Genomic DNA, 16,867 nt, shown 5'->3' on the forward strand with positions numbered 1-16,867 from the left:
CATGCAAAAGTTTTTCCAAACATGTTGCACAAAGCCACCTCATGAAAGCCATCCAAACAAACTTTACAATTTACTGTACACTGATTACATTAGTAGTATTAATCTTTTATTGACTATGAAGTAGAGCAATTAAACAGATGTCCCAGTTAACTACCTACAGAATCCTTCAGAAGACACAAAGACAGGCTATGTGATAAAAATGTCTGCCACCGTGCTGCTCTTGATTAACTCTGTGCCAAATGCTTGACACTGCTTGCGTAAGTAGGGCTCTTTTAAAAAATGACTTCATTTGCATGACAAAGGCAGATGGCTTCAGGGTACTAAGGAGGGAAGGAGGGGTGGGGGGTCTGAAGGGAGGCAGGAGACAGACTGGGACTCTTGGACAGACACACTGGGATCACTGGCTCTCTCCCAGTCAGGAGACTAGAAACTCTGTTGGACATGCTGGATATTGAAGCCAAAGCACTGGATGAGGAGTCTGGACAGGATTTGGGTTTCATCATACCACACATGGAGTTTATTCTCAGATTTGTCAAAGAGACTTTTTGCTGCTTTGGATTAAAATTGGGGAGTGTACAACTGAGAGTGCAGTAATGAATCGGGATGGACAGTTTTTTAAAACCACTGGTGGAACAATGACACACCAAAATGCTCCTGGCTTTCCTTGCTATGCAATACTCAGAGCTACATTTGATATATTATTGGCTTAAACACTCATCATTTTTTTAAACTGAAGAACATCTGTATCCAGCAGAAATATTTTCTTGGTAAGCTTGGTAAGGTTTATTTCAGTTGGACACTACACTGGCTTAGAGATGACTGGAGCCCTGCATGCTGGACTCATACTCTTCTCATTTGTGGTAATAATCTTTTCATTCTATACTACATACTATAACAAGAGCCATGCAAACAGTTTTCTGTGTTTCATTTTTAACATGTATTCAGATTTCATTGTTGTGAAAATGCCACTCAGAGCCTCAACTTTGCAATATTTTAATGTGTGGAATTCCACAACACATTGCCCATTTATTTTTAAATGACAGCAGGTTTTGAATGCTACTTATTACATGTGCAGGGAAATGCTTCACAGCAACTGTTAATTAAATACAATTCTTAATTAAAAAACCTCCTTCTCCTGTAGGTGTTATGTGAGAGTGAGCCAACATATGCTGGACCAGACAGAGCAGGGGACTCACATGGTGAGACTCACTTTTGGTGGCTACTGAGTGGCCAACAGTTTCAATTCATAGTACTGGCTTCTCTTGTCGGTCTACTCTATCAATCAAAAAAAAAAAAAAAAGAGGATTAATACATATTTGATTGATCCCTCACTATTTTTCATTCATGCATTTGTTGTAATTGTTTTCTGTGTCTGACTCCCCAGAACAATCTCGACTGGTCCATCTAACTTCTCACTGGGCCTTCCAGCTGGTCAATGACTCACTGGCCTTCTCCAGAGCTGACAGCTTCTGTAGAGCCCAGTTCAGTTCCCTTGCCACCGTGGACCAGTCAGAGCATCGGGAAGGAGCCATGGAACTGCTTTGGCAGATTGGAATTCACTCACCTATCTGGGTTGGGAATCCCAAAAAAGCAGCCTCCAAGCCTTTGGCCCTCTCCAAGCAATGTGAGTGAAATTGTGGGACCTACAAGTTAACAAAGTAAGTAAAGACATACAAAACTAAAACGTAGAGTTTGATTGATGACTTCTTCTGTTCTTGTTTAGATTTACAGGTCTCTGCTCTAAACTTCCCAAGAGAATCCCGTGAAGGCTTTGCTCGTGTCAATATTTCCTTCCCTGCCCTGTCGTCCGTCAGTGTGTGCGTTCGTGTTCAGTGGAACCCAGAATGGAATGAGGTGTCCACCATCTTCTCCTATGCTGCACCTGTCTTTACCAATGAGTTCCAGCTAAGAGGTCAAGTGGACATGCAGGGACGCATCCTTCTGGCAATCATCATCCATGGAAAGCACCTGCCATATAAGGCATCCTTTCCCAATGACGGAGCTTGGCATCACATATGTGTCACATGGCACCGGAGCACTGGCCACTGGGCTATCTATGTTGATGGGGACAGGAAGGACATGGGCTCAGGGACAGACATGTCCAGGGATATCTACGGGGATGGGATACTAATTCTGGGTCAGGACCAAGATTCATTTGGGGGGAATTTCACAGAGCCCTTTTTTGGAAACATCACTGACCTGAATATTTGGAATATGTCTCTGGACAAAAGGCATGTTCTGTCCCTCAACACATGTTCACCCATGACCCAGAACGTGCTTTTCAGTTGGAACCTTGACCACCTAAGCAGCCACCCAGTGGTCAAACAGGTGCAGGTCCTTCTTTTTTGCCCAGGTAAGATCACATTTCAGGAACTTTCTAGTCAGCATCTCATAATAATTGACCAAGACATTGACCGAGACTGGTCTTTTTTTAAGGATTTACCAAATTGATATTCACCTTAATATTCAATCTTTCTGTGCCTGAATCTGGAGGTCACAACTAATGGCTCCATAGGTGAGAAGCAGGATGCCCTGTAAGAGAGTTTGAAAATTTTAAGCGGTCACATCAATGGAGGCATGTTTCAGATACCAGCGAGACATTGAAATACAATCCATGAGGTCCAGTTTGAGTAGTCAAGCATGGCATTGGAACCCACGCTGTGCCATTGCAGTTGCCTTACTCAAAAGAAGAAGAATTGTTCTCAATCTTTTTCACATAGGACTAATGTTGAAAAGGGAGCACAAGTTAAGCCACTGCCAGCCAAACCTTTATAGTCCAAAGCTTGTTAAATCATTACATTTTTGATTAAATGATTGGTGTTCGTAGGAACACTCTTACACTGATTTGATCTGAGTTTGAAGTAGGTGAAGGTGGACATGTTATAGTGTCCCTCTATTCAAGACAGTCATGGTGAGTTCACACCACACACACAAAACACAGAGTTCTGTGGTCATCCTTCATAGGGTGTCCTGGTTAAAGGATATTCCCAATTTATTACAACTTTGGTATTCCTTGTACTTTCAACCATCATTTCTTTCAGTAATATTATATTGTTTCTTCTCACCAAATTGCTAAGATCTGGCTCTGAAGGGGCAAGAAACATGAGCAGGAAAATTTGTTAGAAAAATGAAATAATTTTAAAAGAGGCAACAAAGGCAAAAGGTAACTTTATTACCAAAACCATCGTACCCAAACTGTTTACCCAAATTGTCTTTCCTGGTTAAACTTTTACATAATTTACTTATCATAGTTAGTACTAATAGATACTCATACCAAGAAACATGGAAACAAGTTTCAGTTGCATCTTGTTACACACAACATAATTCAAATCAGCCAAAGCATGTAAAGAGAAGTCTTACTCGGGCTGTGTAGACAGATGTATAATGTCTTGTATAGCTCTGGAGGATCTTTGTCAAGTCTGAGAAAATAACCCTGACTGACTACTGAATACTTTATAGTAAATGTTTTCCTCGTCTTTACGACCAAACAAACCAACATAGGACTGTGCCCTCATTCTCCCTGCATTTACTGCACACTGGAATGATATGATTATTCATTATACTGATTAAAGAATGGTCCTTACCTGGACTATATGGAAACTGTCTTGGGACAACTTCTGTTTTGATTTAGTGCTATAAAAATAAAATGTAATTGAATTACTGTATATATTGTATATTTTTGCATAAACCACCATTTTGCAAAAAGAATCAGAAAAACTATGACTATTGTGTGCAGCACTATGTCCCCTTGTAATACATTTTTAACCTTTCTCTTGACTATTTGTTTCTACATGCTAGCCTTTCTTATCCAGTGGTTCCTCTTACCTGTGTCTTAGCTTTGGAGTCATTCAGAAATAATTCCTCCCTAAAGAGGTCTGTAAACTCAGAGGGTGTGAAACTGACCAGTCTGACACGTAGACACCTCCTGAAACACATTAAGTAAAATGAAGGATGAGTGAAAGGGAGACAGAGAAGGGGGGGGGGATTCCCACAGCTCCAGCAGTGTGGGGGCTGCTAGTTGAAGAACAGAGCTCCATGCAGTGGTGAGCAGAAACTCCCCCACTGTCTAAGTTGTTTTTCTCTTACAAGATCCATGGAGACATTTTTTTTCACAAGTCAGTCGTAAAGAGTTTATAGCTGATAATGATGATGATGATGATTCTTCTTATTATTATTCACCATTTGTATTCATAATAAATATATTATTCTTTAATTTGCTGTCCATCCTCCTGAATGTCATATTTACTTCATCCATTGTTCATATTTTTCACCAGTGAAGACATTTAGACATACACAAGCAATCTCTCTGTCTCTCTGTCTTCTTGTGTGTCAATGTGTGTTTTAATGTGTGATCATGTGAATGTGTGTGTGTAGCAGTTTACCAGCAGATGGAGCTGCAGGGCTGCAGGACGCTGCAGGGCTGGTCAGATCAACTCCCGCTGTTTGGCCTGACAGACTGTTCTGATCCACTACCATTCATCTGCAGGAGCAGCAGAGGTGAGCCTCACACACAGTCCACAACCTTTTGGGGCCATCAGGTTTTGCCTGGGTTTGTACACCAATTGTTAATATCCATCAATGTAAGTGATAATTCTGACTGAACCTATTGACTCTAAGTGTTGCAATTGATAAGACAAAACCTGTAGTGTATGAAGGAGATCTCAAACACTCACTTTAAAATGTAACCAATGTAATGAAAACATTAAAGCTGATCTGTATCAGAAACAAGGCTATTCCTAAAATTTTATCCAGGGCCATAGACAGGATTTTAGAAATACTGAGGTCATATGTCCAAATACCACGAATACAACTCTAGTCCCACAGAAATAGTAGACCAGACAAAAAAGAAAGTATGTAAAATGTTATTATTATTTACTGTTGATGTTTCATATTTTATTCATTCTGTCAGCTGTTAAGGGTTTTCTGTATTTTTTCCCCTGGATGGAGGTCTAAAAGCTGTTTTACACAGCGTGCTGCTCCTGACCCATTTCATTCCTCACATTTTTGTTGCCATATATTTAATTCAAAATTAAATATACTGGAAATAGCCAATAAGATACCCACCCATTTTAAAGTTTCAATTGGAGAATGCTCCTCCAAGGTGTCTACAACACCCACGTTTCCTGAATAGTGTGATGAGTGCCCTCAAGAAGGGCAAATTTCCACTGGGGATAGGAGGGGGCGCATCCCCTCACTTTTAGAAATCCTTTTTTGTCCCCCTCACCTTTTTTGTTTCAGATTCTATTTGTGTTTTTTACATTTTTGCATAAGTATGTCAGACATTGTCTACTAACTTAGTTAGTCAGTTTGGGGATATAGTTTTGACCTGTGACCTTGACTGGTCACTGACAGTAACCTTCGAATGATTGCTGTCAGTGGTTACTAGAGTCACAAAATTGAAAAGGCAAATGTAAAAAAAGATTTGCCTGCTCTAACTAAATTATAGAGTCTAAGTCTTAAGTGAGGGAAAATCCCTGTTGACAAGGTGGACAGAGATCACATTCTGCTGGATGTTCAGTGTGTTATTCTACAATGCTTCAGTGGGCTCAGGGATAGCCAGCTAAACAATGAGTTCTTGGAGCACCAGAGCAACCAGCCATTATATCATATACACTGATAATATGTTGTTTTTGGCACAGAGCGATACCTGAAAATGAAGCAGATGAGTGATTTTCAGAACTCTCAGCCCACTGCTTTTATGAACCACCTGATGAAGATTTCCAACAGCACCCAGGTAGACAACAGACACATCTTCATTTAGATCACTCACCTGTCTTTCCCCACTTCTTTAAAGATTTTGTTGCATGAAACCTGCTGTCTTCAGTTCATCCAGAGAAAGTGTTTTAAGGCATATTTAGGGTTGACCATTCCACTTTTCTTTGTCTTTTGTTATTTGATTCCACTACTCTGTTTTGTTTAAGGCTTTGGTTGTAAGTCTTACATGTATGTTCATGGGGGTTTCATATAGATTGCTGTTGGCTGATACCAATATTTTAAACAAAAGCTGAATGTTTTGTGTTTATATAAACAGCTCATTTTCATGCCAAATCATCTAAATAAATAAATAAATAAAAATAATATGTTAATTTAAACATTATGTGGCATTACCTGAATTTATTATCCCCTAAAATTACAAAAGAAACCTTTAGATTTAGATCATTTTAGTATAAATGTTCTGGTCAGGTAACAGCTCACCAATAGTACTGCGAAATTAGACAAGAAACATATGATGAAACATGCTAAATGATATCCACATAAAAGATGAAGCTCTCAGTTTGGTTTCCCATGCAGTCCCATGAAAAACATCCAGTGTTCATAACAAATAGAAAAACACTGTTTTGGATGACAAAATGAAAGAAGTGCTGCAGCTTTGTTGAACCCAGTGCCTCTGTCTCCACTCTCAGGTAGTGCTGGGGCAGCAGCTGTCAGGGCTGAGCAGCCTGGCACAGGCGTCTGCCCTGCTGGATGTCTCTGTTCAGGCCCTGGAGGACACCCAACAGGAGGGACTACAGCCAACAGACATGGTGTCCCTCATCCAGCTACTGTCTCTGGCTGCTGATGTCCCTATACAGCTGCTTGCCAATGCCACCAACCACAGCCAGGACAACATCCAGGAGCTTAGCCAGCACTTCATCAGTGTGGCTGACAACATCATCAGTGAAGACAACTCCCTCAAGTGGAAGGCCATCAAAGAGGTAGCACATATACGTTAGCAATGCATATTCTCACTTCAGTCCTCACTGTACACACATGTACAGTAGAGTGTGCAAATCTGTGCAGTTTGTGTGTTGTATATGCATCTGACATGAAATGTCAAGGATTCAGAAAAGAAATCAATTTAGAAAATTCCCACTGGAAAATAAGGGAAAATCATGTTTTGATTAGGCTACTCTACAGGCATATGGCAGAATGTATTTTTCAAGACTTGATCCAGTTGTTCCATTAAAGGATCACTTTAGACTGTTGAAAGGGTCAGGATTAGGTTTGTTGTACTCACAAGGCACAGAACTATAATGCCATGGTCAAAACTGAAGCAGCAGAAGCCAAGATACTCTGACTTTTAATTTCATAGGGCAAAGCCCCCAAAAACTGGATCCTGCATTTCCCATGATGCAACTCATATGCCATATTTTGTTGGACCCCATATTGTCATGCAGGTAAATGCCCTTATCTTTCAAACTCAATGCACCACCTTGTAACAAATTCTCTCTGCTAGAAACTTACGGATGTATAAACCCAAGCCGTTCATCAGGATAATTTTGTCAGACTTTTGAAAAACCCTTCAAAGCCACAAGACTCATGCAACTGTTTTCACAGGCCTTACACTTATTTATTTTTTTATTCTTATTTTCATCTTGTAACTAGCAACACACATTTCTCTACACTGATTATCTCTATACTAAGTTCACAGATTTCTCTTACCATCTCACCATGCAGCTCAGCACAAGAGTTCATCTCATATCCAAAATATGCACTGATGCAACCAAACACATACACATCTCAGAAACAAGCCTTGAACACTGACAGCATTTGTCTCCCAACAAGAAAATTTCATCATTCATTACACAATGACCTAATTTACTGCATGGATTGTGTTACTTTGCAGCATATGCTTTTTTGAAATATGCATCAGTAGGCTTTATTTTCTTAAAATCTGTCAAGTCATTCCAGTGACGCAATAGAAAAGAGGTACATACATATATATTCATGAGATGTACAGGATAGCTACAGATATAGATATACAGCAGTCATAGTCACATTGTAGTTCACATTCAGGAGAGATATCTGATCATTTGTTTCTAAACTTTGTGAGTTTTAAAAGAGTTTTAAAAAATTCCACTCATTAGATAGATAGATAGATAGATAGATAGATAGATAGATAGATAGATAGATAGATAGATAGATAGATAGATAGATAGATAGATAGATAGATAGATAGATAGATAGATAGATAGATAGACTTTTTCATTTTAGCTCTTTAGCACTAGGGGGCAGTATGCTTCTATAGATACACCATTATAAGAGAGATCATCAGCAGCACTGGAATGATGAAGTTATCTCAGGAAGAGGTGAAAAGAGCTCACAAATGCAGTAGCAGCCTCCATATGTCTTGAAAAACAGATTTCAGTGAGGGAATCGTTCTCTAACCCAGTTCACAGTTGGTACATTGCGTTCTCCAAACTCTATTACCAAGCCCCCTTTCTTGTCACTTCTGCCTCTACACTATTGATGTGCAACTTGATGAGCTTGCTTTATGACAAGTGTTGTGTTTCTCTCAGCGCTTGCCTCCCTTCCCCCAGTCCTCTCAGCGTTCCAAGGCCACCTCAGCCCAGACTCAATGGCTGAGCAGTACTCTGAAAAACCGTGGCTGTACTCATCCACAAACCTCCCTCGCTCTGCTCAAAGCTCTGTCTCCAAGGCTCAGCTCTTAGATGGGCGTATTGAATTCAGAATGAGGGATTTCAAAACAGATAATGGCAAAATCCATGATTGTACCCTGCATTATAGGCCAGTCTATTGAACTGTGCATGCCCTCTTCAGCCAAACAGTGCGTAGACTCCAGCAAACAGTTAAGCGCTGAAAGCATTTTCTTATTGTGTGGCATTTGAATGGTCATTTTGAAATGTACCTCTTTAGCTTTGACGGCTGTCCTCAACAGGGCAGAGTGGATGAGTGTTGCTCCTGCTGAGATGCCAGTGCTTCATGTGTTTTAGGTGGTGAACGGCCCCATGGATGTAGTTAAGAGTATTGATCGGATGATGACCAACCTGAGCCCTCACTTGATGGCAGAGACTGGTCACCTGACCATTCACAGCCCCAACATCAGTGAGTCTCACACACACACACACACACACACACACACACACACACACACACACACACACACACCACACACACACACACACACACACACACACACACACACACACACATACTGAAACATATAAAACAAATCGTGCAAAGGAATTTTGAAATGAAAGGATAACACATTTGAGTTAGATCTGGGCCCATCATGGGAGACCTTTGCTGGGATAGGGTAAAACTTTGGGGAATACTCTTGATTACCAAGAGATTTGTGAGGAGGTTGGTTCATTACACTATGGGTTTCATTCATTTCATATAGCTCTGGCCGACACTAACCAATTGCAGAGATCTCTGAACAAAGTAATGTCCAGTAAGGGCGAGAAACACAAGACGTCAGACGACCAGAAAGGTTGTGAACAAAGCCACAGGTATGAGAAACTTATTTAAAGGAGACAATGAAGGTGAATAGTAAAATTATGACCCAAACTATCTGCTGTAAACATCCAGCAGACATGCAGCATGCATTCAGGTGTGCTTTCTTTGAATTTGACCTCCACATAAAGTGGACCCTAATCTGCCAAAATTGTTGATGTGTTTTCAACCCTTCTAACTGATTGCTTGTGCTTGTTGTCCTGTTGGACCTATTTTTAGCAACGTCATCGAGTACTAGCGATTTCAGTGACGGGGCAGAATTTGAGGAAGAAATTTCAAAATAATGACATCCAACATACACTGCCCTCGCCAATTGCATTGTGAAGATTTGTTCGTGGAACTTCTGACATCTCAACTTTTAAGGTGTATAATTTTCCTTGCATTGTACTTGCCTCAGGATGCCGCAAGAAAAATCTCAAGTAGATTCTCAATAAAATAAAATACTGCATTCTTGCAATCTGCCAGAAATATGCCAAAGTTGCCATGGTAACACTATTCAAGCAGAGTTTAATCAATCTTGATTGAAAATCAAACCATTACTCTTGATTTGATAGTGCAGTTATTAAAAATGTCTGGTGAGAAGCACAGAACAAGGAGTCAGAAAAACAGGGGTGTTACATGCATATAACATGAGAAAACATGTAAATGATGTAAACAAAGCAAATGATGTCATTTGAAAAAAAAACATACACACATTTTTTAACATTTTCTTTGATAAGGATATACTGTGCAATACAAATTGTCAGCTTTGAAAAATGTATTGCACCATCCAAATGGACTTCATAATATAACATTACTCATCTTTTGTTAATGACGTGACCTGAAGAAAATAAAAATAAACACTTTCTTCTGATTCTTTATGCAGTCTCAGTCTGGTCTTTGTTGTCCTGTCTTTTTTAGAACTGGAGGTGCAGCAGCAGAGGCTGCAGGAAGGATCCAAAGGATGGAGCTTCTGTGGACCTGAGACAGAAAAAAACACCAACCTAGACTGTATTTTAGTCCCACATCAGAGGATACAGGATCTCCATAACAACGGTAGGAAAATGCTGCATGAATAAATCCTCCTCCTCCACTTGAATTTACAGCAATCACTTATTCAGACTCATCTATCACAATTCTGAGTGTTTGCTAAGAGAGAAGACGCATTTTATTAACCTAAGTCTTGCTATGCACTAACGACAGACTTGTGTAGCTTGTATTCACCTACGTATACTCCCAAGGTCTTGCAGTGAAGTGCAGATGGAGGCGCATTGTTGGGTTTTGCAACAACTATTCATTTTGAACAATAAGCAATCCTAAATGAACTACATTTCTCTTAGAACTGTTTTATTTGGCTGTCTGATGCGCACTGAAGCCTCATCTTACTGTTGTGTTGACTGTGCAGGCTTCCATAAGCTCACGTTGGTCAACACATGGTACAGCTTTCTGCGGCCTCTTTTCAATCCTGAGGAGAACATCACCATGGTTCCAACCGTTACTGATGGCAGGCAGAGGTAACATACAAGCACAAGTGGTGCTGGAAATGGATGCTTTTTTTAAAAAAAAATCACCACACCTGTCACAGTTTAGAATGCATTTTTTCACCAGATTTTGTGTTTTGCAGTGTGCAAAAGACTTGTGGGCTCAAAGGCTACTGAATGCTCGAAATATACTCCAAAATGAAGATTACTACCTTTTTGTTGCCACAGTTTTGTTGTTGTCAAGAATAAGGCAGCACTTTATAGGACAACACTGACTTTAATCCACCTAACACCTATTGTCATCACAGAAAACACCAACACCTCCTCATACCTAAACAAATGAAGCAGTCTACTGCCAATGACTCCCAAAGTGACACTGGAGTGACATCTGACCACTGGAGACTAACAGCAATGGCCACACCAGACAGTCATCATCATGTGGTTAACATGGAACAATTGCACTTTGCTTTGATTTAGGCACCCAAAATTTAAGTACTTTGTTACATTTAGGCAACAAAACTGCTTGATTCCATCTTGAGGAAGATCATGGTGTGTGTTATGTATGTAGCGCTTTCTGTACCCATTACTATAGGCAGTGCACTAGGTTCATAAAATTCTCCTTTATGAGTTAGTTAACCCTCTATTTATATATTATGCGGGTTTATATTTAAACCCTTTAGTTTAAACACAAATGTGCTCCTTTGAGTTTTTTTCGGCTATAATTTACCATTTATGAGCTTAACCAAAAAATAGCTTAATAAATGTTGAATGTTGTAGTAGCCTAGTTCATATCATAAGAATCCCAGAAGTGCACCTCAGCACCGACAGGAGACGCAGGCAGGCTGACGTGGAGGACCGAGCTAGTCAGTCCAAGAAAACACTCTTTGCTAATTAAAAACTTAGCTCGTCTCACCCTCCTGCTCCTCTCCCGCAGCCGTCCTCTCTGCTTCTCCAGTCCAAAAAAATCCCACCTCCTAGCTCCACCACCAATCACACAACTTGAAACGTAACATGATTCACGAGCAGCGGATCACAAACATCAAAATGAAACAACATAGGTTGTAGTCAGCTTATACCACATGCTAGTCAAGTACATTACAACCAACCAACTTAAAGCTGCAATATAATGTTTGTATTCAAGTAACCATATTAATAACATTAAAACACATTAATATGGAGCAAAATTTACATGAACCTATTAGTTTCCAAGAAAACAGTTATTTAAATATTTAGGAGTAATTCAAATATTAGGGAGTAACTTAAATTAGCCGGGGCTACACCCTCCCCCTGCTAAATGTCTGATGTCCCTATCAGACTCACCAACAACACACTATACCCACCCATAACAGCTCACAAAGGGCTCCCTAAGAAATTTCTGAACTGAAAGTTAGCAGTGGTATATTAGTGTCTTTGGTCTCTGGGTCACAGTAAAAAAAAACTATGTAAAAAAAACCACTGTAAACTATGGTCACAGGTCTGTCAGTCCAGGTGTGTCATAACTGAGGCGCAGGACAGGTTTCACAGGCCGTTTCGCACAGGGTGTTTGGGAGGACTCAGCATCCACAGCTGAGATGCTAGGGGCAGGGACGTCTCCCTCGTCCTGCTCTGTGTCCACCACAGAGTCTCGGTGTGGCTGAAAGAGTTCTTCCAGATCCTCTGTTGCTTCTGGCAGTTCATCAGTTTGACTGCCCTCTTCAGGTGAGTCATTAATGTTGGAGCCAACCCTGTAGCATCATTTCTGGTGCTATTGTAAGCATGTACCAGCTGGCTTATATGTTGGCTCCATTTTGGCTTTTGGGTTGGATCGAGGGTGCCGAGCATTGACAGGAGAGTGCGAATGAATCTCTCCGGTTGGGGGTCTCCGTGGGGGTGGTAAGGAGAGGTTCTCGACTTGCGAATGCCCAGCATGGTCAGGATATCGTAGATGATTTTGCTTTCAAAGTCATGACCCTGATCTGAGTGGATGCACGCTGGCAAGCCATAGTGTACGAAGAACTTCTTAAAGAGGACCATAGCAACTGTCAGGGCTTTTTGGTCTTTGGTGGAGAATGCTTGAGCATACCTTGTGTAATGATCCGTGACAACCAGCACATTGTCAATGCCTTTGGAGTCAGGCTCAATGGAAAGGAAGTCTATACAGACCAGGTCCAAGGGACCATTGCTTGTGAAATGTTGCAAAGGAGCAGCTTTTGTGGGAGAGACTTCCTGGCCACACATCTTCCACAGTTCTGGATGTAAGTTGCAATCTCTGTGGTTGTCTCAATTCCGAGATGGCCAATGAACCGCTGATAATACACACAGAATCCTAGAAAAGAGCTCAGGAACTTTAAGTCAGTGGTTTTCTTCCAGTGGGTAACTGCACTGACTTTCTCAGGATCTGTAGCCACGCCAGCAGCAGAGACAATGTGCCCCAGGAACTTTACTTGGGGTTGACAGAATTGGCACTTGTCAATGGAGACTTTGAGCCCACATTCCTCCAGCCGATCCAAAACTTTAAGGAGACGTTTCTCGTGCTCTTCTAGTGTTTTTTCAAACACTATTAGATCACCTAGGTAGACAAGAACTTGGATCAAATTCACGTCTCCATCAGCTTTCTCCATCAACCTTTGAAAGGTTGCAGGAGTCTCTGAGTCTTATGTTGTGTGTTACACCTTTTGCAAGGCCCACATCCCGCTCATCCAATGAGAATACATTCACTCTCTCTGACAGTTTGTTGGCTAACCTTTTTCTCCAAGCTTTGGGAATAGGCAAATCCCCAAAATTGAAGAGCTCAGGATCAATGGACTTAGTCTATGGTGACTTCTTTAGCTCAATGACAGAGTCCACCAGATACACTTTGGCCAGCACTGTACCAGCAGGGAGAACAGACTCTTTTTCAGACTCATTTCTCAATAGGAGTGTGAAACTATTGGTGTCCATAGCAGAGGGTGGCAGAACTACTGGTGGAACCAGGACACCAGCAGGTAGGTTAATAGTTTCATCGACCTCCACCGTTAAGATGCTTTTGTCCATAGGCTGCTGCTGTTCCACTTTACAGACAGCATAGTGTGCACCTCCAGGCGGGATATTGAGAGTCCCAGGGCCCTGCCTATTTCACCTGACCAACTGCATTCATTGGTGGGTTACCAGGTGATGGCTGTTGTTCACATAAGGCCGTGCATATTCTCAGTGAATGAATGTCGTCACTTCCTTCAAGTTCATCACATTGGTTCAGCAAGGACCGCAGTTTCTTTGTGTTGGTGCCAATGACAACAGGAACTGGATCTGGGCTTGATGGATCAGGGCATATTAGAGCCAGGAAACTGGTGTGCCAGCTCTCAAATATGATGGTTTCTCTGGAACCGCTGTCCAAAATAGCTCTTCATGGCTGACCATCAATTTTCACATTAGCTGTCATGGACGGGCCAACCAGTCCCTCCGGTAGGTTACGAGGCTGCAGTGTGTAGACTGAACCATTTCTGACTGAACCAACTTCCTTAGACTCAGCAGAGTTTTTGGATGACGTTTTATCTCCCTCACTTTTCTGCAGAGCGCTGAGCAGTTTCTAGATTACTTTTGCATTGTTCTCTGGGGCTGTGCAGTGAGTGGCAATATGGCCATTTTCTCCACATCTGTAGCAGAAATAGCTGTCAGAGTCTTTTGCATTATGAGGTTTGGGTGTTGTGTTAGGTATGGTCTTCCCATCCCTCTTTTTAACATCTGCAGGCACTGAGCTGTGTGATACAGACATCACTGTTAGCTGATGTTGCAACTGCTGCACTTGTTGCTTTAACATTTGAACCTCATTTTCTTTTTCAGTGCCTGTAGGTTTCTTGGTTGGTTTAGACTTTGACTCAGTGTGTTTGTCTTGCTGTTTTTTTATTAACTCACAAAGCTCTAAGCGAAGCTCTTTAATCTCTGCCTTCAACTCTTGAACTTCTGTAGCTTTGGCACTTGTCTCGTCTCTGACTTTTACTTGTCTTACTGTTGCATTTAATTTGCGTCTTGCAGTTTCATAATCTTCTTCCTCACGAATCTCATTTAGCAACTTTAAAAATGTAGGTTTGTTTTATGTTTCCCTCAATCTCAGGTGTAATAACATCATATCAGAGTCAGCAGCACCTCGAATGAGTTGGTCGATTCGAGCATGATTGGCTCTGTGACTGGGGAGGCCTCCTTTTTGCACAACTTTGGTCAATAATCGCTCCAGTTTCGTGAGAAATCAGAGAGCTTTTCACCTGGCTGTTGGTGCAAACTAATGAAGGCGAAGTATAAGTCTTCTCCAGACACAGGTGTGCCAAAGGCAGCTTCCAAGGCCTCAACATAGCAGTCAGGGCTAGCATCTGGGTCATTCAGTCTTACGGCCTGGATTATTTCCGATGCAGGCCCTTTAAGGCTCTCAACTATTCTCTTTCATTTCTCTCTTTCAGAGCAGTCACACTCTTCAATCATTAGACAAGCCTGTTCAAGCCAATGATCAAGGCTTTCCTCACCTGCTGGTGTGGGGAGGTTTCCAGAGAACATCCGCAGGCTCACTAGTAGTTCTCATCGTTTTTCCTAAAAGATCTCCAACCGCTCGGATGATGGACTTAGGGGAACTCCCTGGTGGATCATCTGTAGACAGCATTGCTTGAACATCTTTTAGTGTTTTTCCTTCATCAGTCATTAGTTTGTTGAGCTTGGATACAAAGTCATCAGCAGGACTCACAGGTTCAATAAAGAGGAAGACTTTCCATGGTGAGCCTCCCTTTAATGGCTGCAGATGAGAGGGGATTCAGCCAGGAGCTACAGCTTCACAGAGTACCTGGTTACTGTCAGTCTGAGTGCCACTTGGATGTCTCTCACTCTTACTCTCCCAAATGCCTTTACTGTCTGAGCAGTCTCTTCAATGTCTGTTTGGTTAGTATCAGTCAGCACATCAAAGAGTACAAAAGCATGGTTTGGGTTAAACTCTGCCTCACTACACCAGCTATGAAGCTTAGCTAACTGGGATTCTGTCTGCTTGGCCATTATACTGCACCTGCTACTGGAGCACTTCAATGTTTATGGCAGGATTCAAAATACTTATTTAAAGGGCAAAACTAACAGTGTAAAAGAAATGAGAATAATCCCAGTGGTGCCTCCAATTTATGTAGGTTTAGGCAGCGCCCTAGGTTCGTAAAATTTAACTCCCTTATGAGTTAGTTAACTCTCTATTTATATATTATGAACTCTCTCGAGTGAATAGCAATGTCACTTTAATTTCAGTATTAAAGGATCACTTCCTACTTTCTTTAAACAGTTATGACTATATGCACTTAAAATGAATCACCTGACAAGTATGTTTCCAATGGATTGACTTAGAGTTTATTAACAGGAAAAAAAAATTATACTTGCACTGAAATGAAATAACACCCAAATTAAATAGTAAACCAATAATATGGTTTCACTCTTTTTCCTTAAAGCAATACTCTGACAACTCAAAAAATGAATTTAACTTAATGTCCCTTTAATCTATTATACCAGAAAATAGCTTAATAAATGTTGAACACACCAAAAGAACTTTTATAGCACCTTTTAGTAATATTCCACCCTTTTTCTGGGCCCAGCCACACACACGCACAAGCCGGCAACCAGGGAAAACAAAAACATGAACAAAACAAACCCCACATTGCAGGCCTGGTCGAAGCTGGGGAGCATGGCGGCCAAGTACAGTGGAAGCTAGTGCACTTTGACTGTGCAGAAACAACAGCTGAGTATTCACAGTAGCCTAGTTCATGTCATAAGAATCCCAGAAGTGCACCTCAGCACCGACAGGAAACGCAGGCAGGCTGCTGATGGGCTGATGGCAGGCTGGCAGCAAACAGGTGATGACCAATGGCTGGCGATGACCGTGGAGGACCCTCGGCGGCAGAAATCTTCTTCCTCCTCACGATAGGCTAAGAGCACAGCTAGCCGCTGTTCTCCGTCTCCAAACAGTCACAAATCCAAACGGTCTCAACTTCTCACCTCCACTTGTGGCAAAAAACATCAAAACACGGAAGACAGCTGACTGACCGGGCTAGTCAGTCCAAGAAAACCCTCCTAAAAACTATTAGTTCGTCTCACCCTCCTGCTCCTCTCCCGCAGCAGTCCTCTCTGCTTCTCCAGTCCAAAAAAAATCCAACCTCCTAGCTCCACCACCAATCACACAACTCAAAACGTAACATGAC

General features: G+C 41.5%; 1 protein-coding gene across 1 annotated transcript in view; it reads left to right on the forward strand.

Annotated features, from left to right (window-relative positions):
• The first annotated feature begins 815 nt into the window (after window positions 1-815).
• Window positions 816-16,867, forward strand: part of adgrd2 (adhesion G protein-coupled receptor D2) — a 37,334-nt gene continuing 21,282 nt past the window's right edge. The window contains exons 1-10 of the mRNA XM_070963984.1: window positions 816-860; window positions 1,142-1,199; window positions 1,385-1,624; window positions 1,724-2,353; window positions 4,375-4,497; window positions 5,640-5,734; window positions 6,405-6,695; window positions 8,715-8,826; window positions 10,138-10,272; window positions 10,622-10,730. Of these exons, the coding sequence (XP_070820085.1) occupies window positions 816-860; window positions 1,142-1,199; window positions 1,385-1,624; window positions 1,724-2,353; window positions 4,375-4,497; window positions 5,640-5,734; window positions 6,405-6,695; window positions 8,715-8,826; window positions 10,138-10,272; window positions 10,622-10,730 (1,838 nt within the window). The remainder of the gene's footprint in view (window positions 861-1,141; window positions 1,200-1,384; window positions 1,625-1,723; window positions 2,354-4,374; window positions 4,498-5,639; window positions 5,735-6,404; window positions 6,696-8,714; window positions 8,827-10,137; window positions 10,273-10,621; window positions 10,731-16,867) is intronic.

The sequence above is a fragment of the Chaetodon trifascialis genome, chromosome 6, assembly GCF_039877785.1.
Source record: "Chaetodon trifascialis isolate fChaTrf1 chromosome 6, fChaTrf1.hap1, whole genome shotgun sequence".
In the NCBI taxonomy this organism is placed as follows: domain Eukaryota; kingdom Metazoa; phylum Chordata; class Actinopteri; order Chaetodontiformes; family Chaetodontidae; genus Chaetodon; species Chaetodon trifascialis.